Genomic DNA, 26,483 nt, shown 5'->3' with positions numbered 1-26,483 from the left:
ACATATCTATTATCAAATAAGAATCCGCGCTTACATCTTTGGAAATGTAAAATAAGATATAGATGTAGGCCTAACAATTTTCCACACAGATTTGTGTTCCCGTGGGGTTTCGCCTCGAATGGGTCTGGTATGAAAGATAAAAAGCGGGGATGGAGATGAACTTGGAGAAATTTTTTGTTATGGTGTTCGGGGAGGGGCTGGATGGCACCGTTTTAAGAAAATATATTAATTATTTTGTATATAATTAATTTTTGTAGTACATATGTTAATAAAAAAAATTAAGTTTTGGCTTGCTTGCAAAGCCTTCACGGTGAAAGATGTTTTGGGGACTTGATTAAATTAGGAAACACTTTTTGATGTTCGAATTTGCTATTATGATTATTCTTATAATTATTAATTTTTTAAAATAGTCTAAATTTTCAGTTGAACAAAGTATTTTAATTATAATTTTTTAGTCTTCGTTCTATAGTCGTTAAAAAAAAAAAAAAAAAAAAAAAAAAAACTGTACATAATTGACTGTTTTGATCAAAATATAATATTTGATAGTAAAATGAACAGAGTTTACGCGCAAAACATACGTCGAAAAACCAAATCTTGGTTGCCACTTTCCACCGAATCAACTTCTTAGTCTTCTTTCTTTTTTTTTCTTTTTTTGGTAGAATAGTCTTCTTTCTTTTGGTCATCAAGAAGTTTTTATTTAATTTATGTAAAATAATAAATTATTGGAAGAAACAAAACATTACAGAAGCTCAAAAACAAAAGAAAAGCACCTAATTAGCCCACCTGCTATATGTGGACTCGATCAATTTCAAGGGTCTTTTAATTTACGCGTGTGAATTTTTAGGGTTCTTCCAGTATTTTTTGTCCTGATATATTTTCAATTTCTCACCAAATCATCAACCGCGTAAAGTTGACATGTATAAATGAGAAGGCGACAAAGGCAATTAAAGTATTTAATAAATATTGTTGTTTATATATTACTCACTTTTGCAATTGTACTGCACATCTGTGTCGGATTTAGGATTCGAATTTTGGGATCTCATATATTAAGGTTCAAGTGTTTTAAATAGATATAGAGCGCAAAGCGTGCAAAAAAAAAGTTTTAATTTATTTACTGAGACATTTTGTCGAACATTTGGTAGGCTTGTTGTCATCCACCAAACCACGTTGAATACATGTCAACATATATCGACATATTCTAAAGCAATCTGATTAGTAATATCAAGAGAAGTTGTTGAGTATTGTCGACACAACCTATTGAGATATGCATAACAGGTATTATATCAAACACTTGATAGGTACAAAAGGAACCGGTACCGATATTCAGAAATTTCTCAAAAGATCCTGATATATATATTTTTTTTTTTCGAACTCCGAATGATTTCGTGACCATTTTGGTCCTCATGTGCATCCATCCTCGCGGGACATGATATGGCAAATTAGTAAATTGCATCGGCAAGTGACTGTTAAACATTTCTTGATAATATCACTTAAAAACGGATAATATAAATTTCTTGGATAGTAATGTTTATTCATCCACGATACCGACATGAATGGTGTTGATTCTTGAATGCCAAGGCAAAGTCGCTTTTAGTCGGAATTATTTTTGCCAACAACTGCACCCCATGCATATTGACCACGACAACTTCAAGGATCAAAACGTTTCTTTTGAATATGACATGACGACTAAAATAAGGGTCCGATATCTGTGATGTGACTTGTAGATATTTTGTTTAACTTCTGTGATTTTAATAGGTCAATATTGGAATGAACGTGTAGTGGTTTAGGGTTTCACCAAATGAGAAAATGAGCTTAAAAAACCGATTGAGTCCCTGGTCCCTCACACGACAGCTAAATCAACGTATCTTTCGATTCAGTTTACGGAATGGGATAAAGTAGGACACAAATGATGAGTATTGAGAGTTAAACAGAATACGATAAACAGTTGAAATAGACAAATATATAATGTAGGGATAAAAATTAAACTTTGTATAGAGTACTCAGAGTAGCTAAAAATAAACCTTTTAATTTATAGATAATACTTGCATTCCCCTTTGGGGGCATGAGCCCCTTACTAATAACGTATCTTGGTTGTATAAATTTTATAAACAGAATTGTTCAATTTCTTCATCTTTATTAAAGATCATCCATACAAAAAATATTTTAATCGGAGATCATTCAGTCATTTAATATATAGAAAAAATCAACAATGTATATATCAAGTACCATATTCATGATAATCTGTCTATTTATTTCGAAACATTTGGATGACTAAAGATGTCCAATTTGAATGATTTTTTGTATAAGTGATCTTCAAATGAAAATTAATAAATTAAATATTTTTTATCATTGATTTTATTCGACTAAAGATACGTTATTCGGAAATAGTAGATATGTACATCCCCATATGGGAATGCAAGTATTATCCTTAATTCTTCAGAGAATTCCTCCTAAATTAAATTAAAAAAAGAAAAAGAAATTTACACACACACACACACACGAACTTTTCCCCTTGTAGAAATTAGTATTTCCAATGTCAACGTTCTTCCGAGCTGAATTATTCAGCGAGAACATGTCCTACTATGTTTACATTGAGAATTCAAATCCAATTCTTCTAATACCCCGCGGGAGTTCCCCTTTTTATACTTCGTCAGCCTGTAAATTACGTAGTTTGGTCACGGTCCAAAGGATCTTATTCAACATGGTTTGTGCTTGAAGAACCAAGTTTCTGACTTGATGTCCGTTCATATCTTAATGCTAGCATTCTCTGATGAATCGCCAACTTAATCAAACTGTTAGCTGGATACATGATACCAAACAAATACCAATTTATTGCCTAATTTGTCACCTAATCGTGGAAATAATAGGTCCCCAACTTCTTTCCAAATGCCTATATAAACATAACATATATCCACCTCTGAGATATCACAAGAGATACAATATCTTCATAACAGTACACAATTCTCAAACTTCTCATTTCCCCTTCTGCTAGCTCTTTAATTTGTTCCCCATATGGCACGCTTAGCCTTTCTGCTAGCTTGTGCTCTAGCTCTTTTGGCTTCCTCAGTAGCCTCTGGTGCAATTGTTGAGCATTCTTTTAATGTAAGTCTGGCCTCAATTTGGGTATGCTCACGAATGTTTCCAGAATGGCTAAAAGTGCATTCTCACGTCCAAAATTTCTTCTAATTCAATTTGACGGAAAAATTAAAATATTTGTTAGTCATTGAAGCGGTTTTTAGAAACAATATTCAAACGAGCTCTTTGAGATCCTTGGTTTACCATGCATATTTCCTTACTAATTATTTGAATGTTTCCTTTGAATAATAGTAATTATAATTTTTTTTCTTAATTTCTATTGCTTCAGGTGAACAACTTGACTGTTAGCCGACTGTGCCGAAATCAATCGATTACTGTAGTAAATGGAAGCTATCCAGGACCAACTATCTATGCACGAGATGGAGACACACTTGTCGTCCACGTTTTAAATCAATCCCCATACAACATTACTATTCACTGGTAATTATTAGTTTACATTTCCAAAACCATTTGCCACTCAACATATTCTAGAACAAAAGGATTTGTATTTGGGAGCACTTACTCAAGCACACTGCATTTCAAGAAAGATCACCTATCAAATTTGGGAATCACATGTATTAGAGAGTGTGTTAACAAGTGTGTTAGTTATGTGTATCTAAATCACATTACTTAGAACAAAATGCATATCCATATTTTCTTAGTCTTTTTTTTTTTTTTTTTTTGGTTTTTCCGGATTAGCAAACCCCCCCGGGGAATGTTGGGTTATGTTTTGTTAATGTTTTATAGTTTCTTTCTTAATGCAGGCATGGAATCTTTCAGCTTCTGAGTGCATGGGCGGATGGACCTGCATATGTAACTCAATGCCCTATACGCCCTGGACAAAGCTTTACATATAAATTTAATATCACCGGACAAGAAGGCACCCTTTGGTGGCATGCCCACGTTTCATGGCTCCGCGCAACCGTCCATGGAGCACTCATAATCCACCCGAAAGCCGGTCGATCCTTCCCCTTCCCCAAGCCAGCCAAAGAAGTTCCCATCTTATTAGGTAATTAACAATCAAACTATACAATTCAACTTAGTTTACATTAATCATGAAACGCACTTAAACATTGATTTTTATGACTAATTATAAACTGTTTGATGGAATTGCAGGAGAGTGGTACAATGGTAATGTTGTTGACATTGAGGAAGAAGGCCTAGCTACTGGAATTGCTCCTAACGGTTCAAATGCTTACATCATAAATGGACTTCCCGGCGATCTATACGATTGCTCTCAAAATCGTATGTAACCATGCATGGATGCACTTAAATTTATTTATTTTTATATTACTTTTGCATGATGAATATTAATAATTTTAACATTAATTTATCAGAGACATATCAGCTCAGTGTGGTGAGAGGAAATACCTACCTCCTACGCCTAATCAACGTTGCACTCAATAACCAACTCTTCTTCAAGATAGCTAATCACAACATGACAGTTGTTGCCATAGACGCCACCTATACCACACCTTATGTCACGGACGTGGTGGTTACTGGACCCGGTCAGACCACTGATGTTCTTGTCAAATTCAATCAACCTATCGGATCTTATTACATGGCTGCCACTCCGTATGCTAGCGCGAACATCGGCTTTGATAACACGACCACTAGAGGCATCATTGTTTACAAGAACTCCAAGTCATCAACCCCCATAATGCCGGCCTTACCTAACCCTCGAGACACGTCGTTGGCCCACAAGTTCTATAGTAATATCACTGGCCTCGCCGGTGGGCCCCAGTGGGTCCCGGTCCCACTACAGGTGGACGAGCACATGTTCGTGACAATCAGTGTGAACTTGGAAGTGTGTCCCGAAAATGCCACATGTCAGGGCCCACTCTTTAACCGATTGTCCGCTAGCATGAACAACGAGTCATTCGTGCTCCCGAGCAATACATCCATGATGGAAGCACAGTTTAACAACGTGAGCGGGGTTTATACTAGAGATTTTCCTAACGAACCTCCGATAAAGTTTGACTACACGGACACGAATGTCAGCTTCGATCTGTCGCTGATATATGCGCCAAAATCGACCAAGGTCAAGATGTTAAAGTTCAATTCGACGGTGGAGATCGTGCTTCAAAATACAGCATTTTTGGCGATCGAGAACCATCCGATCCATCTCCACGGCTTCAATTTCCACGTGTTAGCACAAGGGTTTGGTAACTATGACCCGATTAATGACCCCAAAAAATTTAACTTCATTAATCCGCAAATACGTAACACAATTGGTGTGCCGGTTGGAGGATGGGCTGTGATCAGGTTTCAAGCAAATAATCCAGGTTAGTTTTCTTAATCGCCTCATCAATTAAATGTCTTGTATTTTAATTATATTAGTACTAGTTAATTTCTGATTATTTGTTTTAAACTATTGTCCCAGGCATCTGGTACATGCACTGTCATTTGGACGTTCATGTGCCGTGGGGGCTAGGCATGGCTTTTGAGGTTGAAAATGGACCGACGCCACAATCTACTTTGCCTCCTCCGCCACTTGATATGCCCAAATGTTAGAAGTTGTTTGGAAGACCTCAAAATATTGTTTCGTTTTTTGTATTCTTTAAATTATAATATCATGATCGATTTCATTCTTTTGGTTACAAATCAATAACTTTGTAATAAAATTAGTCACAGATGTATTGTATAAGTTGGTCATCATTGTTTGACTAAAATCACAATAGATTATTTAATTACTCATATTTGAAGTGTCCTAACTTATTCACCGAATGACTTGACATCCTTTTGTTTACTTAATCTCGTTACCTCTGACCTTATATTTTTTTCAATAAGTAAAATTATCATATATAATAGTATTCTTGTTTATTAGTACGTAAAAAGTCTCATGTTCGACTCATATGAATGACAATGAAGTTTAATATTTGTGTTAAGTATAATACCTAGTTATATTTGACTCATTGGTTTGTCTAGTTTAGCACACCAAGACAAAATACTAGTATAAAGAATATTTCTTATGGGAAGTGTTATTGGCACTCCAAAAATCTCATTCGACACTCCTCACAAGTGTATTTTTCTTTCCTAATATAGAAAGTTTGGAGTGTAGAATGAGATTTTTGGAGTGTTAATAACAATTCCCTTTCTTATTTCTAGTTTACTAATACCAAATTAATTAATTAGAGTCTTTTTGGTAATCATATCAAACTCTAATCTTGCTGGCCTTTAATTAATTAATTTGGTTAAGGTAAACAGAAATAAGAAATATATTTTATACTGCTAATTTTTTGGTTGAGTCAAATGGCATCGTATCTTATATTTTTTTAACAGTTTTGTTTACTTTGTCTTTGTGGTTTAGTGAAACTCAGGAATGAGGTTTTAAAATTCGATTTTAAAATTAGTTCTAAAGCTACCTAATCAACTATTATTTGCATCCCTCTTTTTTGCCCTCATTTTTCTGTTTAAGGCATATTTCTTTGTATTTTCTTCTTATAATTTCGAATTATTTTACTTGGTACCCTAGTCTCTAACTCCCACTTAGTTTTATTATACTTGAATATATATATATATATATATATATATATATATATAAAAGATTTGTCCTTGTTGTATCTAAAAAATCTTGTTTTTTTGAACATAAAAAGATAAAAAAAAAGCCTTTGCAATTGCCGGAAATATTAAGCCCAATAAAGATTTTTCAGTTTGGGTTTGGTAGAGATAATATTTTTTTGAGTTGGGAGCAATTTAACCCAATTATAAATACAAATGGGAGCTTGCTGGAGATGCTCTTCGTTGTCAAGAAGTTTTTACTCAATTTATGTAAAATGAAAAAAAAATCGTTAAAAGAAAAAAGCATTACAGAAGCTCAAAAAAAAAAAAAAATTTTTTTTATAGTGCAACGCTATATTTTACATTAAAAGGAGGAGGAGTCAGGTTAAGCCACACAATGAACAACCTAATTTGGTATCGAATTCGTCATCTATGAAATTTGAACCTAAGACCTCTCACTTACAAGAATTAAAACAAAATAAAAGCACCTAATAGCCCACCTGCTATTTATAGACTCGATCAAAGTTCCTTTACATGTGTGAATTTTTAGAGTTCTTCCAGTTTTTTTCTCTCTTGATATAATTTCAATTCATCACCAAAACCACATAAAGTTGATATATTTAAAGGAAAATGTTAGCAGGACATAATTTTTAAATCAAAATGTGTAAACCAAATGATGTTGTTATTGAAGATTGGATTTTTATTCAAGTATTGATTAACGTGCTTATTTTTTTATTAATGACACATCATTTGGTTTACGATTTTTGTTTAAAAATTTAATTCCCCTAACATTGTTCGTATACAAATTAGAAGGCAACAAAAGGAGATTAATAGATTAACTATTTGCTTTTAATACCTGTAGTTTTTTCGAGCAAAGACAAACGACTTCGTTAATTCCATAGAAGAACTTGTTAACCTAATTAGTTGACCAGTTAAAATAGTTATCTCTCATAAAATTTGAATGTCCTTGCATTATCGAAGGTGGCGGGTGTGACGGTTTGGTGCTACTGGTTAGTTTAAGGTTATTGTGATGTGCAATTTGTAGTTAGTACAGATGTCGTCCCTTCAGTCATGCGGTTTTGTTCTGCTTGGGAAATTTGGAAAAATAACTAAAATTTGGACTTCAAATAGAATTATAACTATCCTTTGAGATTTATGATAATTATAACCAAAACTTGATATGAAAGTACTAATATATCCTTGCATAATAATTGTATCAAACTAAAACTCACAAAATGGATATTTAAATCTATTTCCACTGCAAGTTCAAAGACAAAACATACCAAAATCATATAATGCAGAAGAGGAATGCCAAATGAAAAATGATATTAAATTCGAAATCGACAAAACCCAGCTTATAGATAATCATCTTCTTTTTTATGCTAGTTAGATGCCCCAAACTTGTAAAAAAAAATTGCGAAATGTAAACGAATCAATGTGTGTGGCGGGGTGGTGCCACAGTAAATCTATATATACATGCTCTCCAAGAGGTATCAGACATGAGTGTTCACAGTTGGAGCAATCTTCCTCAGTTGTCCACAAGGCATTCGCGGAAACAAATTGTGAAATCCCGTTCTTGGATTTCACTATTATAATCTATATATTTGTATTATTGAGATTTAATATTATTTCTCGAGAATTTATTTTAAATTGTTTGAATTTAGATTTTAATTAAACTAGTTACGAAGTTTGAAGTTTGAAAATTAATTATTTAAAATCCGTAGACCTTTCGAGGTCACAAGTAATGTTTTCAAATAGATCTCGAAGCCACGAATGCTTAGGCGAAAACCGTTTGCAAATCTGAATTTTAACGGTATATTTACAGACATTTGAAATCGTTTGCTAAACTACAGTTTTTAATTAAGTAAATTCCCACTTTGTGAGAGAGAGGCCCAATCATGTAAGGGTTAGGGTGGACCAATCAGACCAAAAACTAAAAAAATAAAATAAAAATAAAAGAGGAAGGGACCAGATGGCAGGAAGGGGAGGAAGGAAAAAGGGAGTTGCGAAAGAGAAGGCGGGAGAACGTTCTTTCACGTTCTTCCTGGCTTTGTGATGAAAGAAAAAAAAATAGGGAGGAGGTGGCTCTTCCATAACTTTTGGAAGAAAATCCTTCTTTCTTCAGGCAAAAAATTGGAGAGAGAGGAGTTAGAGAATGTGATTGTAAAGGAAGGATTCAGAGATTTGAAGGGTAAATTCCTTGTTACTTCATTATCTTGATTTTTGAATTTAACTTTCTTAAGTTGAATTGTAACTGCCATGGTATATTGGAGTTCTTAGTTCTATTTAGGGTTTCTATCATTCAGTGAACTAGTCTAAACATGAATTAGAGTTGGGTAAATCAGATTGGGTGTGTAGATCAAATTTCTTGTTCAAGGGTTTGGTTGAAAAGATGAATTTCTTGTTAATTTTGAGTCATGTTAGTTTTGGATGTTGTATACATGACTTCTGGACTACCTGGAAGTATTTTGGGATTTGTTATATGAATTGGAAGTGGGTTGTTACGTAAGTTGCACAAAATCGATTTCTTTGCAAAGAAAACTCAAGTTTCGAGTAGCCTTCTTTGGCTTTTAATTTCTAGGCCTTTATGTGCTCCTTTGGAGAAAAATTTTAGTGTGTTGAAAGTACATATGTTCATGATCGTAACCCAATTGTTTTCACTCAATTCCGTTGAGTTTTGGTTGATCAAAACCTTCTTTAAATTTGGATCGCGAGCTGCCGAACAGCAGCAGAAAATTGGGTTTCCAGTTTCAAGACTCCGTTTTTCCTTTTGGCATAACTTCCAATTTAGAGCTCCGTTTTCTACGAACTTTGTATGCTTTTAAAGTACAAAACACAAGCTTCAAAACCTATATAATATTACATGATTTGGTTTATGATGCGGGATTTATACGCGCACAAATTAAACCCTCTTTTGACAATTGTAGTAAAGATGCAAGTAGGGATCGTTCTGGACCGGGGATTAGGAGGGATTGTTAATCACTTGGATTTGACTCAAAAACGTAAAAACACAATATAAAACACTAAACTAGACTCAAAGAATGTAAAACTAAACTTTAAAACACTAAGACAAACCAAAGACTCAAAATGCTTTTAAAAACACAAACTAAAATGATTTCTAATTAAATTGACATTAAAGTAAAGGGGGATTTAAGTTTATACGAAATTAAATTAAATGAACAAATTAAAACAGAATGTAAATATGGAATTGATGAAATGGAATGAATGGATGATAGAATAGCTAAGGGGTTCATCTCCATACATGTTACACTTGCATAATAAAAAGATTTCCAATTGCATTTCAATAAATCATTAATTCTCAACGCCCCGGGTTAATTAGGCCCGCTTAAATTAACCGTCAAGTTTTCCTTAAGTTAATGAATTGGATGGGTTAGCGCAACGCAATTCACAACATTCTCCAAAAGTCCTTTACGTGAAAAGCACAATAAAGATACAATCAAAGATCATTAAGCATCATGAAAACTATAAGTGTTGACGAGGCATTCGTTACTATGGAATACGCATGAAACTTATGCCAAGAATTCGTTGAACGCGATTGTTTATAAGCAACCTCCACTACTTGTGAATATAAGTTCGTAACTATTAGGTGAAACTCACTTATATTCTAGCCTCATATTCATGCATGAAAATTAAGCGCGCATTCTCAATAAACATACATAAATAAGTTATCAATCAAACGGTTAAACAAATTGAATCCACAACTTATGAAATGCAATTAGAAGTAATCAAATCAAAATGCAAGCATAAACATATATTTCGAATCACCCCCTAGCTAAAGGGGGTTTAGTTCCTCATAACTTTGAAATCAAAGAAACACCTAAACATTCCAACAACTCAAACTTGAATTGTATGAACGTTTAGGCACTCTTCTCTTCCATTCCTCATACGTACAAAACAAAGAGAATTGAATTTAAACTTTGAAATCAAAGAAACACCTAAACATTCCAACAACTCACACTTGAATTGTATGAACGTTTAGGCCCTCTTATCTTCCTCGTTGTTGTAGCACAAGGTCTAAGGTGAGGTTTGGGGGATTATGGAAATGGATGAGGAGTGGTGTTTGGATTATAAGGGAATGGATGGGAAGCTCACGGCTAGGGAAGGGAGAATGTGTTTGTAATGTGTTGTGTATGAAATGAGATGTCCATGAATAAATGAATGCAAGGGTATTTATAGGAGTAGTGGAGGGAACATATGGCTATGTCATTTGTAGGTGAAGTAGGTAGATGTTGTAGGTGAAGTAGGTGGATGTTGTAGGTGAAGTGGATGTTGTAGGTGAAGTAGGTGGATGTTGTAGGTGAAGTGGGTGGATGTTGTAGGTGAAGTGGGTGGATGTTGTAGGTGAAGTAGGTGGATGATATGTTAAGTGATAAGTGATAAGTGATATGATATGTGGTTATGATATGATAAGTGGTTAAGTGGTGATGATAAGTGATAAGTGATTAAGTGATATGATATGTGGTGATGATAAGTGATAAGTGCATGTGGGTTAACTAATGAAGGAAATGCATGTGCAATGACAATGTGTTAGAATGGATGTGTGTTATGCATGGCATGATTGGGATTAGGAAAGGTTTAAATGTCCTAAAACTAAAGAGAACAAGGTTCCAACACTTTGGCTCCAATTAGGTCTTCAATTTCGTCCAACACTTTGGCTTCAAGCATAAGCTATCCGTCCTTAGCCCAAAAGTGCTCCAAAAGTCTCCAAAATGCATCTTTTTGCTCCTTTAGCCCTTTGGACCTACAAACACACGAAAATAGCTTAAAGTACTAAAATAACTAAAGAAACATAACGTAAATGTACGAGAACAAGCCATTTAAGTCGCATAAATATGCTCCTATCAGTTTAGTTTTTAATGTTCCAAAGGGAGCCTAAACTTGGTCCAATAGTGCTGTTTTCTGCAGATTTTGTGGAGAAGCAGGGTACTGTTTTTGCCACACCTATTTTCTTTTCCAGATTCCTTTCTAGTCTTCTTTACTACTAATTGAGTGATATTACTTGAGTGGTAGATTCCAGAATCAGTGTACTTTCTTTAGATAATATTAATTTTGTTCCTTTGAAGAGCCTAATCGGAACACAAAAGTACAATCAAGAGTATAAATACAAGTAGCACACATTGCTAACCAAACTAAGCTATTAAAATGTGATTCTTTTATAATTGGCCATCAATCTATTTTTATTAAATGTGGTTTGATTCATGGATGGGTAATATTTGTGGAAAAGTGATTGGAATTGCATATTGAAATGTGACTTTTATATATATATATATATATATATATATATATATATATATATATATGCCATAGACCCATGTTAATTAAATGTGAATTCTATTGAAGTGTTATTTTATTTTTGGCCATTGATCTATTTTCATTAAGTATGATTTGACTTGTGCATTGGAAATATGGTTTGTATTGTATGATTGGATTGATGTGATGAAATGCGAGGGCTAGTAGTGGATCACTAACCCATTGTTATGGGGTTTTTTGCTTCGAAACATGTTTCGACCCTCGTGTCATTATTCATTCTCGTTTCGCTGAGTCTTTGCACCTTGAGTAACTTGATCCATGTCTTGTTTTATTGATTGGTGTTACACATTCTACTCCGTGATTCCGTTGAGTGATGGTCTGGAATCGTATCCTGGTTTGGATTCCATTGAGTGATGGTCCGGAATCCCTTCTACTTCACGATTCTGTTGAGTAATGGTCCGGAATCATTTCCTGATTTGGATTCCGTTGAGTGGTGGTCTGGAATCCTTGCTCTTGCTCATTTTCATAAGGTTATCTTAGAATCCTAGATTCAAGTGAATGGGAATTACCAACAATGGGTCTTGTGATAACAAATTAGAATCACCATGTTATTATTCATAACCCAAGTAGGGAATTATGTAGAGTTCTTTAATTAAATTCGTGAAATGATATGTTATCTCACTGATTGATTAACGTAATTAAATATTAATATTGTGCTTCGTGATTCCTTGATATGTTACAAGCTATGTATTGAGATATAATGTTGGAAGCATAGTGATTGGTATGATGAAGTGAAATGTGAATTGACTTGTGTATTGGAAATGGTTGTGACATGTGATTGAAATGCATATTGAATTGCTTGGGAGATGTGAGGTCTAGTAATTGACCGATAACCCATTGTGATGTGGATTTGTTGCTTGATATTGTTTCGTTTCGTTGAGTTTTCGTGAATTGAGTAACTTGAATCATGTCTTGTTCCTTCGAGCTGTTGTTATGCTTCTTGGACTTCCGTTCAATTCTATTGTGTGGTCTGGAACTGAGTTCTGCTTGGATTCCGTTGAGTGATGGTCCAGAATCCCTTCTACTCCACGATTCCGTTGAGTGATGGTTCGGAATCATATCCTGATTTGGATTCCGTTGAGTGATGATCCGGAATCCCCTTTGGTGCCTTGGTTCCATTAGGTGGTCCAAAATCCCTTTTTCCAAAGATGTAGTCTTCAGCTGAATTGTGTTGCTCTAGCCTTGCGCGTTTCGACGTGTTGTATGTGTTATTGATGATGTGATGGTTGACATTATTGATTGATGTGATTATGAAATGATGTTGGTTATGGTTATGGTAATTATGATTAGACTCATTGAACTTTATGACTAGTGATTATGATTGTGCTCCGTTGTTTGTCCCTTGTAATATTGTAGTTATGCATTGTGATATATTGTTGAGACATAGCGATTTAATTGATGAATATTCGAGTATAGTGAAATGGTGAACTACGAATGACTTGATCCCTATTGATGATACGTAGGCAATCTAACAAGGAGATTAGATGCAGCTATAAAGTATACAAAAATTTCTACGCGATTTGGATCTTGAATTATGCTATGTACATATTCCGAAGGCAGGGTATGTTCGAGGTACAGGTATCTGATGATGTCACGTGTCGATTCTGGTTGTATGTCGGGATTGGGGCGTGACACAAATGATGTTTGATAGGTGTTGCCGGAGAAATGACTCGATGTGAACTAGATGTGCTTGAGCGATGTCAATGAAAATGCTGCTAGCACAAACATAACCCTCTCACTGGGCAAACACGAAACGAGGAGAGGAAACCATGTCCAGAAAACTAGGATACCCATGATGTTCAATCCTTTGTTCAGGACATTTTACCTTGAAAACAAGAACAAGATGTTTGGATAAACAATTTAACCCTCCCCACCGTCTTAACCAAATAACAAGTTTTGTTTATCATGTACAAATCAAACTGAGAAAATCCTTGTGTTTGAGTTTTTTTGGATCTGTATTCAAACACTTTCCTTATCTCTCAATTTCTATTTTAAGGGTATATTAGTATTTTTATATCAATTTTTTGTTATAATTATCATAAACTTAAAATTGTGGCTATAATTCTACATGGGGTCTAAATTTTGGTTATTTTTCCAAATTTCCCTTGTCTATTCCTATACCACCATAGAAAAGTTGAAGCATGGCTTTTGCATTTGGATTGTTTATGGTATAGGAGACTAGAATACATATATACAAGCCTTTTATGTAAAGGGATTCTCATTTAAAAAAAAAAAGAAAAGGATTAGGTGCGGGGCCTACTCCACATTGAACTTCAACAATCCGAACCGTCTATTTGTTAAGTCTCAATTCATAGATCATTCTTGCAAAAATTTAACTCAATATGAAACTATTTGCCTAATTAATGATCAAGATAGAATTTCATTATTTCTTATATAAAATATTCGTTAATTTCTTTGAACTTAATTAGATGTTTTAAACATTTCCGATTTGATTAATATTTTACAAGGATGATTTATAAGCTGCAACTTGAAAAGTAAACATGGTGTGGACCTCACAACTAATCCCTAGTTTTATAAAAATATGGGAATCTCTTCCCTTAAAGGTTTTATAGATATGAATCTGAGCACCTTGGAAGCTTGAAGATTAAAGGAATTGTAGAGAGTTTTTTAATTTACTAAACAATGGTATTCTCTGTTGTGATAGATATTCTTATTAATATGTGATTGTATAAATCCTAAGTAGAGATAAAGTAGAACTCCTTTGGGATCTAGAAGATCTTTCCTAATATACTCTGTATTAATTGGAGAGCAAGTTTCTCTCCTCCTTATTACTATAAATAAAGGCATAAGGATTGGGGAATTAACACACAATTCCTCAAGCTTATTCTCTAATCTCTTACTCTTCCCTTTGCTACACCTCTCTATTAAATATAGGCCACAACACGTTATCAGCATGCTCTTCACGCTGTGCTAAAGAGAATTTATTCGTCTTCAATCAGGGGAGTATTACGTTTCAATTATTTTTAATTGATTAAAGTTTGATTTTATTTGAATTCATATACTTTTATTGATTCAATTTTATTTTTTATGTTGAACGTGATACAAGCTTTGGAGATGGAAGGCCGAAATTGAAGCAATAATTTTCAGCATTAAACCAGTGCATCAATATCATAACGCAATCAGGTTCTTCCAAAACAACGTTTTTTAACGCGATATTTTTATAGCCTTGATAGCATGAACATTCACCATAATTCATGACCCAACTTTACGTTTTTCGAATTTTAGATTCTACATAAATTGTGTATGCATTATAATCACCAACTTTGATGTTTATGGAAATTTTATTTCCTAAAACACCAATCAAATTCTTGTTTCAGCCATTCAGCGTATTGTCAAACCGTAACAAGTTCAATTTCACTGATTTGGAAGTTTTGAATAAGAAACTACTTTATGTGGATACAAAAAATGACACCTTGCTTGACTACGACTAGTTGCAAAATCATTGTAGCCAGTTCTTCAGTCGAAGACTTATGCCTTAATCAAAATCAAATGGAAGTACCTCACTGCTGAGGACTCCATGGCTCTTTGACACGCTATGGACCATTTCCAATCATGCAAAGATAAATTCTTGCCCGAAGCAAAACATGATTGAAACCTTTACGTCCATGAATGAATACAATTCTGAAGTTTATATCCAATCGAATTTTTCCTAGGAGAAAACCTTTCTCGTCCACCTAAAAACTTCAAGAATAAGGGATAGTATTCCCGAACCTCAACCCTGCAGAATCTACTCTATTTTGACGGAATAGATCATTGGTTATGCAATTTTCAGTGATTCTACAAATGTTGTTGAGGAATACCATTCCCATAGTCAATCTGTGCTCTACCTAACACATTTGGAAGAGCGAAATTTGACATGGAAGGCCCTATTGGCCGAACCCCCTTCTATTTTTGGTTTACTTTGCGAGTAATTTATTTTGTTCTCGAATTTAAGATTGGTGTTTGGATGTCACTATTATTCTTGAATAAAGAGTTAATTAACGAAATTACCACATGTGACTACAATTAACTCATGCTTAGGTATGTTTTGTGGGGAAGTTAGCAGTCTGGTTCTATGCTAACTTTTTACCTGATCACCCCCTGACAACCTTTCAGGCTTATCCAACCTGATTGTGGGGCTTGACACTGCCCTATATTGTCCAATGGTACTAAGTTTACCATAAAGGGAAGCCTTATACTCACTCGTTCCTACAGAACGCCATTTTTGAGTTTTAAGGATATTTGAAAGCACTATTACCATATTGAAACCAATGTAGAAAAATGGAGTAAAATTCCTTAGCATATTACTATATTGCACTTCCTATGAATATAGGCAAATGCATATTCTAAAGAAGATGGAACGCTTAACGAGTGGATTACACCTATTTAAGCCACTAAGTGGCCGGCCAGAAGCCTGCGATTCCAAAGGAATTTTCGTTATGGATGTACGTTTGGGATATCTAGGATGATTCGTGATGCGCCGTTTTGGGCATCATTTTACTAGAAGTAAAGAAATCATACCTGGACACATATTATACCTTAGCACCCTCCATCTTTTCTACAAAGGATTCAAAGGGGACATTTGTGGACTAATTCAGCCACTCTGCAGACTATTTAGATACTTTATAGTATCGGTTGATGCTTCTACACGTTTGTCACACATGTGGCTGTTGTCCACAAACTGCATTCTCCATACTGGTAGCTCAGATTAACAAGTTCAGGGCTCACCACCCTGATTATCTGATCAAATTTATTTGATTTGCTAAGTTGGAGAATTTACATAAAAAAACATTATTTTTCGATGGATATTACATGTCGGTTGGGTTTTGAAGTTGAACATCCAGTCCTATGTTAATACCCAGAATGACCCAGCAAAAGCATTCATTAAACGCCTTTAAATGATTGCGCAATCGATTGGTCCTACATACCAAAGTTCCCGATCTCTGCTTAGGGCCATTAAATATTGCAAGCAACCATATTGGTCCGCCTGAAGCCCGTCACGACCCAACTTTATAAAGCGCGTGTCAGTTGGTTACTAGATACGAACCCAACATATCGCATATGTGCGTCTTTGGTTGTGTGGTCTATGTGTCATTTTGCGCCGCCCTTACGTACAAAAGAACAAAAAGGGTTCTCAGGGAATGATGGAAATCTATGTCGGTCATGATTCTCCTTCTAATATTCGTTACTAAGAACCTTTGATAGGCGATCTCTTTACCGCTCGTTTTGCGGATTGTCACTTTTATGAAACAGTATTCCCATTGTTAGAGGGAGATAAGAACGTCAACATTCCTAAAAGAACGACATGAATTATCGTGGACATCCCCACTATGTCTCATATCGATTCTAATCTAGATCGTCAGAGTATAACCAGACACTTCCTCTGATCTAGCAAAAATGATGAGATCATATATACTAGCTGCAAATGTGCTTGCAAAGAAGAATGTACCAAATGTACGATGGACCTTCGTCCTGAAAGCAAGAACGCCATAGTTGTGGCCGACCCTCGTACATTAATGGCTAGCCAATCAATCTGTCATACGCCAGAAGCTTGATAGATCACTCGATTCAAGGATTCATTTCCCCAAATATGGAAGAATATGGCATGAACAAATCCGCCCCTCGATCGCTGTCTCAATCCTTTTCATCTCATGAGATTAAATTCGGATTACTCCCGAAACCTGAAGTTCTTGGTCTTGTATGCTAATTTGGATGAGATATGGAATTGGAATGAAATTATCATAGATGATGTTTCATTTATATGGTTACTACCGACATAAATGAAAAGCGACGATAACAAACTGCGTTCCGTTGATTAGTGTTGACGTAGAATTGATTGGTCAACTAGAAGAATCAATCTATGACGAATGAGAAGAATGAAATAGTGTGAATGACGCCTTGTGGTGCAATGTTTCTCTCATAGGCCATGTGGTTGTTTGCAGCATTATAAACGTGGTTGTAGTATCTCTGGGATCGTGATATGAACCTACATGGAGTTTCCAAATGACTTACATCTACTGATTCAAATAGTTCTAGACCACAAGAACATCCTTTCAGTTATCTCAACATTACCTCGACCTAAAGTTTCAAGCTAGTTCTAATGGTATTATGGTCCACCACTCAAAATAGACCCAGAAGGTATTACATTTTGAGTATACCCTGATTGTCTATATGCTAGATGCAAATGAGACCTTTACGAAGGGTATGGAGCATAAGGTTCCATATTTGAACGTAAGGCAGCCATATCTAAGTACCATGGGCGTTTGTTGTACTTAGCTCAAATGCACTAGATCGAACATCTTATGCGCTGATAATCTTTTGGCATAAAGTAGCACTATGCCTAACATGCCACCACCCAATTTGGTGTTAAAGATGTTTAACGGATTTGGGCTTATCTATCCTTATGCATCTCAGAATAGATCAAACCCCTTGATCTTCGGAATGATGCCTACCTTGTGGGATTTGCTGAATCAAACCATCTGTCTGACCGCACAAGGTACGTTCCCGCATGGTTATGTCTTTTCTATTAAGGAACACCGCAATATCTTGGAGGTTAACCAGCTAGACCTTTTGTTGCGAAACCTTTGAATCATTCCAAGGCTCACTATGTCTCATCACGTGAGAGATATGGTCGAGAACTCTTGTTAAGCATATTCAAAATCCGTGCGATTTTCATTCATCGTTAAGTCTCAATGACGATCCATAAATACAGCGCTGTATGTATTGACCAGATCATGATACATCCAATAAGTCAACACCAAGCATATTGCGTCTACATTAGCATGAGCATCAGAAGATTGAAGTCAAGCAGTCCAATCCTAGACAACCTTGCCGACCTTTACAACGTCATTGCCGAAATCTACCTTTTTCAGAAGCTTGTCCAAGGAATTGGTATGCGTAACTTTCTCACTTGCGATGCTTGTAGTTTCATTTGGAAGTTTTGTCAAACTCAGGGGGAGTATCCATAAGTATACTCACTTGATCTTAATGTACTCTTTTTCCCTACGATTAGGAGCATTTTTCCCACTGGGTTTTTGCTACCTAACTAGGTTTTAACGAGGCACCCATCCTGGGCTTATCATACCCTTGTGAGCTATTCTACTTGGTTCCAGAAGACGTATAGTTTTGACTTAATGCAACTTCTCACTTTTCTCCTTAGCCTATAAGTTTTTCTCCTATCTTGGGTTTTACCATAACAAGGTTTTGTGAGTTTTACTACCCATGTATTCTTCCGTTTGTTTTGAGACTCGCATTTGCTACTTGTGCCGACTAAATGAGACAACTTCATCAACTGCTTCTACATTTGCCTGAAGATTTGATGCGTTATCTACTTGAGTATTTGCACACTTAAGGGAGAGTGTTGTGACATATGTTCTTATCAATATGTGATTGTGTAAATCCTGAGTAGAGATAAAGTAGGAATCTTTTGGGATCTAGAAGATTTTTTCTAATATACTTTGTATTACTTTGAGAACAAGTTTCTCTCATCCTTATTACTATAAATAAAAAGCATAAAAATTGAGGAATTAACACACAATTCCTCAAGCTTATTCTCCAATCTCTTACTTTTCCCTTTGCCGCACCTCTTTATTAAATATAGGCTACAACATTCTCATTATTTTTAAAATTGAACAATGATTGTTTTTTAAACTGAACAATCTTTTTTACATTATTCTAAAAAATATTCGCTGGAGTTTGAGCACTTAAACAATCTGTTTTCCATTTTGACACTTCATGTCACTGACACAAATTAAGGGGACATTAGCTTGTCTGATTGTAAATGTATTTAAATATTACTTTTGCAAATTGCAATGGAAATAAATATTAACTTGTGCACCACATGGATGTCTGTTAGCAGCCAGGATTCCAGGAAAGCAATGAAGCGGGAACACCGAACGCTAGTCGTTTTGACGTCCTAAATTAAAAACAAGACTTCGCTGATAAAAAATCAGCAACAACTGCTGAAAGATCAGCAATAACTGCTGTTGATAACCAATCAAACATGAACACGTGTTTAAATTTTAAATTTTTTAACTAAAATTCAAACATGTATCTGCGTGTGATAGTTCATCAACAACAGCAACTGTTGATCTTTTCAGCAGCAAAGTTGTTTCCCTAAAATAATATGCGATATGTTTCCATTCATGTTTTAAAAGTCAAAAGAATAAAACAAAATAGTAATTCTTTCAGGTCAACCTCTTCCCAATACGCTATCCTATAGAAATATAGAAATAATAATAATAATATTATTATTATTATTTTGGTAATATGGTTAGATGCATTATTTATATTAATATTAAGGGTATTTTAGTAAGGGAGCACCAATTAATAATAATAATAATATTATTATACCGTACCTGCATCCAACAACTATGTCTTACCTACTTCTGTTTGAATTATTCAAAGTCTCTGCAATCATTGCCTTGACAATCAAACAACTATTTGCAGAAGATTTCATAAAAAACAAAATTAAACGATTGACAGTACGAGAAATACTGTTTAGCGAACGGTAGGTTCAAACTGGCTTTAGTCTTGGAAAGCGCAGCGGTGAAGAAATTGAGATGGATGATGGGTCATTGAGCAAGGAATCAGGCTCACAAGTAATCTGGATTTGCAATTGGGGGTGATCGGCGAGTAATTTATAGGCATAGGGCTATGACTTCTCAGAGGGGCCGGCTGTGTTTGTGGTAGTCTGGCAAAACAGTGGTGGCAGTGGTGGAGGAAGCGACAGCTACGGAACCTAAATGTAGTAATGGTTTGCGTATATTATACTCAGTTGCAGTATGTTCTTGTTTACCGAAGTCGGTTTATATTCAAACAAAAATATTAACAAAATAAGGTTTTGATTCGAGTGTTGTTGGCTTTTGGCCTCTTTTTTGGTGGATAATAGCAGTGAAGATTCTATTTTAGCAGCAAAAATGGAAGATTGACAAACAGAAAACTAACAAACAGAACAATTAAAATTGTTAGGAGTAGTCACTTATTACGGTCTAACGGTATTTCTCTTCACTTGTAAGTGAAAGGTTTTAGATTCGATTCTCGCTAAAGGCGAATTTGAACCACATTAATGCTAGCTCATAGTAAGACTTAGTCAACCTTCTCCCCCTTAATGTAAATAATATCGTCGGTTCAAAATAAAAAAAATAAACATTGTTAGGGGTAAAACTGGAAACTGGTTAGGTTATTTTGGTTGGGCCATGTTGATTGGACTAATTAAGGTTGAGCTATGTCCTAACTATTAAATAAAATTATTACATGATTTTTTGTTGAAATTTAAAATTTAAAATTTTAAAACCCTTTTTATTAATTTTCGTATATAAAATTTATATATTGTAAATGAAGCTATATTCCAGAAACTCATAAGATATCAATACATGATTTAAATAGAGCCAATCTATTACTACAATCAAGGGAAATCAAATATCCTAAATAATATTGTCTTATAATATTTCAGAATTGTGTTCATGACTTCATGCGAGCATTCATTGATTAATCGCCAACTTAATCAAACTGTTAGCTGGATATACAATACCATTCATTTTATATGCCTGCACGTTCCACGTTTCAAAGTCCTTAATTATCAAAGCACGTAAAATTTATTGCTTAATTTGTTAGCAACTTCTTTTCAAATGCCTATATAAACATAACATATATCTTCACAACAATATACGATTCTCAAACTTATCATTTCCCCATCAGCTAGCTCCTTTGTTCCCCATATGGCACACTCAGCCTTTGTGCTAGCTTGTTTTCTAACTCTGTTGGCTTCTTCAGTAGCCTCTGGTGCAATTGTTGAGCATTCTTTTAGTGTAAGTCGAGCTTCAATTTTTGGATATGCTCATGAATGTTTCTAGCATCGCTAAAACCGGATTTTGACGTTCAAAATTACTTCTGATTTAATTTGATGGAAAAATTTAAATAGTTTCATAGAAGCGGTTTTTCGAAACAATATTCAAACATGCCCTTCAGGATCCTTGTTTTATCATGCATATTTCTCACTAATTATTTAAATGTTTCCTTTGAATAATAGTAGTCATAATAGTATTTTTTTTTATTTCAACTGCTTCAGGTGAACAACTTGACTGTTAGCCGATTATGCCGGAATCAAACGATTACTGTAGTAAATGGATGCTATCCTGGACCAACAATATATGCACGAGATGGAGACACACTTATCGTCCACGTTTTAAACCAGTCGCCCTACAACATTACTATTCACTGGTAAATAATAGTTTACATATCCAAAATCATTTACCGCTCAACATTATTCTTGAACAAAACAAGAATTCTATGTGGACACACTTAATGACGCACCATTCAATAAAGATGACCCATCAAATTATTTAGGACCCACAAGTATTAGAGAGTGTTGAGTTTTGTGTATCCAAATCACATTACTTAGAACAAAATGCAAATCCATATTTTCTTAGTCATTTTTTTTTTCTGGATTAGCAAACCCCCCCCCCCCCCCCCCCCCCCCCCCGGCGGGGAATATTGGGTTATGTTTTGTTAATGTTTTATAGTTTCTTTTTGAATGCAGGCATGGAATCTTTCAGCTTCTGAGTGCATGGGCAGATGGACCTGCATATGTAACTCAATGCCCTATACGCCCTGGACAAAGTTTTACATACAAATTTAATATCACCGGACAAGAAGGCACCCTTTGGTGGCATGCCCACGTTTCGTGGCTCCGCGCAACCGTCCACGGCGCACTCATAATCCACCCGAAAGCCGGTCAATCCTTCCCTTTCCTCAAGCCCACCGAAGAAGTTCCTATCTTATTAGGTAATTAACGATCAATACCATTCAACATAGTTAACATTCATCATGATACGCACTTAAACAGTAATTTTTGTGACTAATTATAAAATGTTTGATGGAATTGCAGGAGAGTGGTACAATGGGAATGTTGTTGACATTGAGGAAGAAGGTCTAGCTACCGGAATTGCTCCTAATAGTTCAAATGCTTACACCATAAATGGACTTCCCGGTGATCTTTACGACTGTTCTCAAAATCGTATGTAACCATGTATGCATGCATGTACATTTGTTTATTTTTATAAATTACTTATGAATGATGAATATTAACAGTTTAACATCAATTTATCAGAGACATATCAACTTAGTGTGGTGAGAGGAAAGACCTACCTTCTACGCCTTATCAATGCTGCACTTAATAACCAACTCTTCTTCAAGATAGCCAATCACAAAATGACAGTTGTCGCCATCGACGCCTCCTACACCACTCCATATGTCACCGACGTGGTGGTTACTGGACCCGGTCAAACCACTGACGTTCTTGTCAAATTCAATCAACCTATCGGATCTTATTACATGGCCGCCACTCCGTATGCTAGTGCAAACGTTGCATTTGATAACACGACCACTAGAGGCGTCATCGTCTACAAGAACTCTAAGTCATCAACCCCCATTATGCCGGCCTTGCCCAACCCTAACGACACGTCGTTGGCCCACAAGTTCTATACTAATCTCACTTGCCTCATCGGCGGGCCCCAGTGGGTCCCAGTCCCACTTCAAGTAGACAAGCACATGTTCGTGACAATCGGTGTGAACTTGGAACTGTGTCCCAAAAATGCCACATGTCAGGGCCCATTCTTTAGCCGATTGTCCGCTAGCATGAATAACGAGTCATTCGTGCTTCCGAGCAATACTTCAATGATGGAAGCACATTTTAACAACGTAAGCGGGGTTTACACCAGAGATTTTCCTAACGAGCCTCCGGTGAGGTTTGACTACACGGACACGAATGTTAGCTTCGACCAGTCGCTAATATACGCACCAAAATCAACCAAGGTCAAGATGCTAAAGTACAATTCGACGGTGGAGATCGTGCTTCAAAACACAGCATTTTTGGCGATCGAGAACCATCCTATCCATCTCCACGGCTTCAATTTTCACGTGCTGGCACAAGGGTTTGGTAACTACGACCCGATTAATGACCCCAAAAAATTCAACTTCATTAATCCACAAAAACGTAACACAATTGGTGTGCCGGTCGGAGGATGGGCTGTGATTAGGTTTCAAGCAAATAATCCGGGTTAGTTTTTTAATCACCTCATCAATTAAATGTCTTATATTTTGTTATATTATTAATAATTAATGTTTGGATATTTATTCTAAACAATTGTCTTAGGAATCTGGTTCATGCACTGTCATTTGGACGTTCATCTGTCATGGGGGCTAGCCTTGGCTTTTGAGGTTGAAAATGGACCGACTCCAGACTCTACTTTGCCTCCGCCACCACTTGATCTGCCCAAATGTTAGAAGAAGTTTGGAAGAGACCTCAAAATATTGTTTCCGTTTTTGTACTCTTTGAATTATAATATCGTGGTCAATTTCATTCTTTTGGTTAGAAATCAATTTAACTTTGTAATAAAATTAGTCAAAAATGTTATAAGTTGGTCATCATTGTTCGATTAAAATCACAATAGATTGTTTGATGGAGGTGGATTGTCTACCCTCCCATTTCCATACTCTCCTCATGTCTTTCTGTTTGTGTGATCACGGTTAAACCACGTCAACATTTTATATTCCTATTACCTTTTGTTTTATTATTTCTATAAAAAATTAATATATAATATTGACGTGACTTAACCGTGACCACACATTACAGGAGGGCATGAGAAGAGTATGAAAATTGGAGGGTAAACAATCCACCTCCTTGTTTGATTACTAATATTTGAAGTGTCCTAATTCATTGAATGAATGATGTCATTGTTTTTTTTGTAAGTAAAATAATCATAGATAATAGTATTCTTGTTTATTAGTATGTGAAAAGTCTTGTATTCGACTAACGTAAATGACAGTGAAGTTTAATATTTGGATTAAGTATAATGTCTAGATATATCTGACTCATTGATTTGTCTAGTTTAGCTAACCAAGTGAAATAAATACTAGTATAAAAAAATATTTCTTATTTCTTGTTTGCTAATACCAAATTAAGTTTTACCAAATTAATTAATTGAAGTCTTTCTGGTAATCATATTGAACTCTAATCTTGTTGGCTTTTAATTAATTAATTTGGTTAAGTTTGTAACATCCCACATCGTTCAAGGGAGTGGATCTCGTAAGCCTTATATGTATATTCTCAACTCTACCTAGCGCAAGGCCTTTTGGCTTCGGGTTCCATCGGAACTCTAAAGTTAAGCGAGTAGCGCGTGAGAGCAATCCCATGATGAGTGGCGTACTGGGAAGTTCTCATATGAGTTCCCAAAAACAAAACCGTAAGGGCGTGGTTGGGGCCCAAAGCGAACAATATTGTGCTACGATAGAGTCGAGCCCGAGATGTGGTGAGGGCCTGGGCCGGGATATGACAATTTGGTATCAGAGCCAATCCCTGACTGGAAGTGTGCCGACGAGGATATCGGGCCCCTAAGGGGGGTGGATTGTAACATCCTACATCGCCCAAGGGAGTGGATCATGTAAGCCTTATATGTATATTCTTATCTCTACCTAGCGCAAGGCTTTTTAGGAGCTCACTGGCTTCGGGTTCCATCAGAACTTCGAAGTTAAGTGAGTAGCGCGTGAAAGCAATCCCATGATGGGTGACCCATTGGGAAGTTCTCGTGTGAGTTCCTAGAAACAAAACCATGAGGGCATGGTCGGGGCCCAAAACGGACAATATCGTGCTACAATAGAATTGAGCCCAGGATGTGGTGGGGGCCTGGGCCGAGATGTGACAAAGTTAAACTAGAAATAAGAAATATTTTTTATATTACTATTTTTTTTTTTGTTGAGTCAAATGATGTGACAACCCACCCCTTATTTTATGATTTTATTAATTTTAAAATAGTGAATTGACAAAAAAGCTCTACAGGCGAGATTGTTGACTTTTCGTTGACCGTCTTTTCGTGAAGTATGCGAGCTATTATTTTACCGTATTCTCAAAGTACCTGATGGTACAAACGCGTAGGCACAAGTGATATCGAATTCGGGGTTACGATGAAGATTTTATGGAACTACGAATTTGAAAAATACTTTTGTAAAATTACTATTTTAGTTATTTTTATTTTTATATTATTTTAATTAAAAATTTTATGGTCATGGGGCCCATATCTCAACTTTCTTCTCCTACCTTGCCATCTGGCACACTGTCTCCCACATTTTGGGATTCTCTCTTTCCACTCACCCATCTCTTTCTCCCCATCTCTCTCAATCTCCGGGGCCTCTCTCTCTCTCTCTCCTCTCTGTGCTCCACTGCAGCACTGCCACCACTCACCTCGTCAGCAAGCTGCACCACCATCACCCTCACCTCGTCTATCTCTCTACCTGAGCCCAAAAAAACACAAAAAAAAAAAACTCGAACAACTCTCAAAACCCGCACTCATATCAGTAAAAAAAAATGAAAATGGAGAACTGCGGCGAGTTCTCGCCGTCTCCAACAAGGTAACGTTTGTAAACCTTTTAAAACCTAGTAGATTGTGTTTTGTTGTATATTTCAAGTAGTTTTGAGAAGTTTGGTGACTTTTGGAATGCAAAGGAAGTTTCCTAACCAATTTGAAGTTAAACGAAGTCGAGGAAGTTTCCCAGGCAATTCCAGTTCTAGCTTTCTCCTT

At 35.7% G+C, this 26,483-nt stretch overlaps 2 protein-coding genes across 2 annotated transcripts; both read left to right on the top strand.

Annotated features, from left to right (window-relative positions):
- Positions 1-2,935: 2,935 nt before the first annotated feature.
- On the top strand, positions 2,936-5,746 carry LOC137744026 (laccase-7-like). Its single transcript, XM_068483886.2, has 6 exons — positions 2,936-3,102; positions 3,365-3,516; positions 3,840-4,084; positions 4,192-4,320; positions 4,413-5,360; positions 5,459-5,746. Exons 1-6 carry the CDS (start codon positions 3,013-3,015, stop codon positions 5,587-5,589), a joined length of 1,695 nt encoding a protein of 564 aa, XP_068339987.2. The 5' UTR covers positions 2,936-3,012; the 3' UTR covers positions 5,590-5,746.
- A 15,833-nt stretch (positions 5,747-21,579) lies between these two features.
- Positions 21,580-24,399, top strand: LOC137744114 (laccase-7-like). The gene is made up of 6 exons (XM_068483981.2): positions 21,580-21,716; positions 21,977-22,128; positions 22,448-22,692; positions 22,796-22,924; positions 23,018-23,965; positions 24,062-24,399. Exons 1-6 carry the CDS (start codon positions 21,627-21,629, stop codon positions 24,190-24,192), a joined length of 1,695 nt encoding a protein of 564 aa, XP_068340082.2. The 5' UTR covers positions 21,580-21,626; the 3' UTR covers positions 24,193-24,399.
- Positions 24,400-26,483: the final 2,084 nt, after the last annotated feature.

The sequence above is a fragment of the Pyrus communis genome, chromosome 12 (genome assembly GCF_041283825.1).
Source record: "Pyrus communis isolate YQ-2024b chromosome 12, ASM4128382v1, whole genome shotgun sequence".
NCBI classification, from domain to species: Eukaryota; Viridiplantae; Streptophyta; class Magnoliopsida; order Rosales; family Rosaceae; genus Pyrus; species Pyrus communis.
The sequence above is the reverse complement of the archived record's forward strand: the minus strand, read 5'-3'. Positions and strand labels throughout refer to the sequence as shown.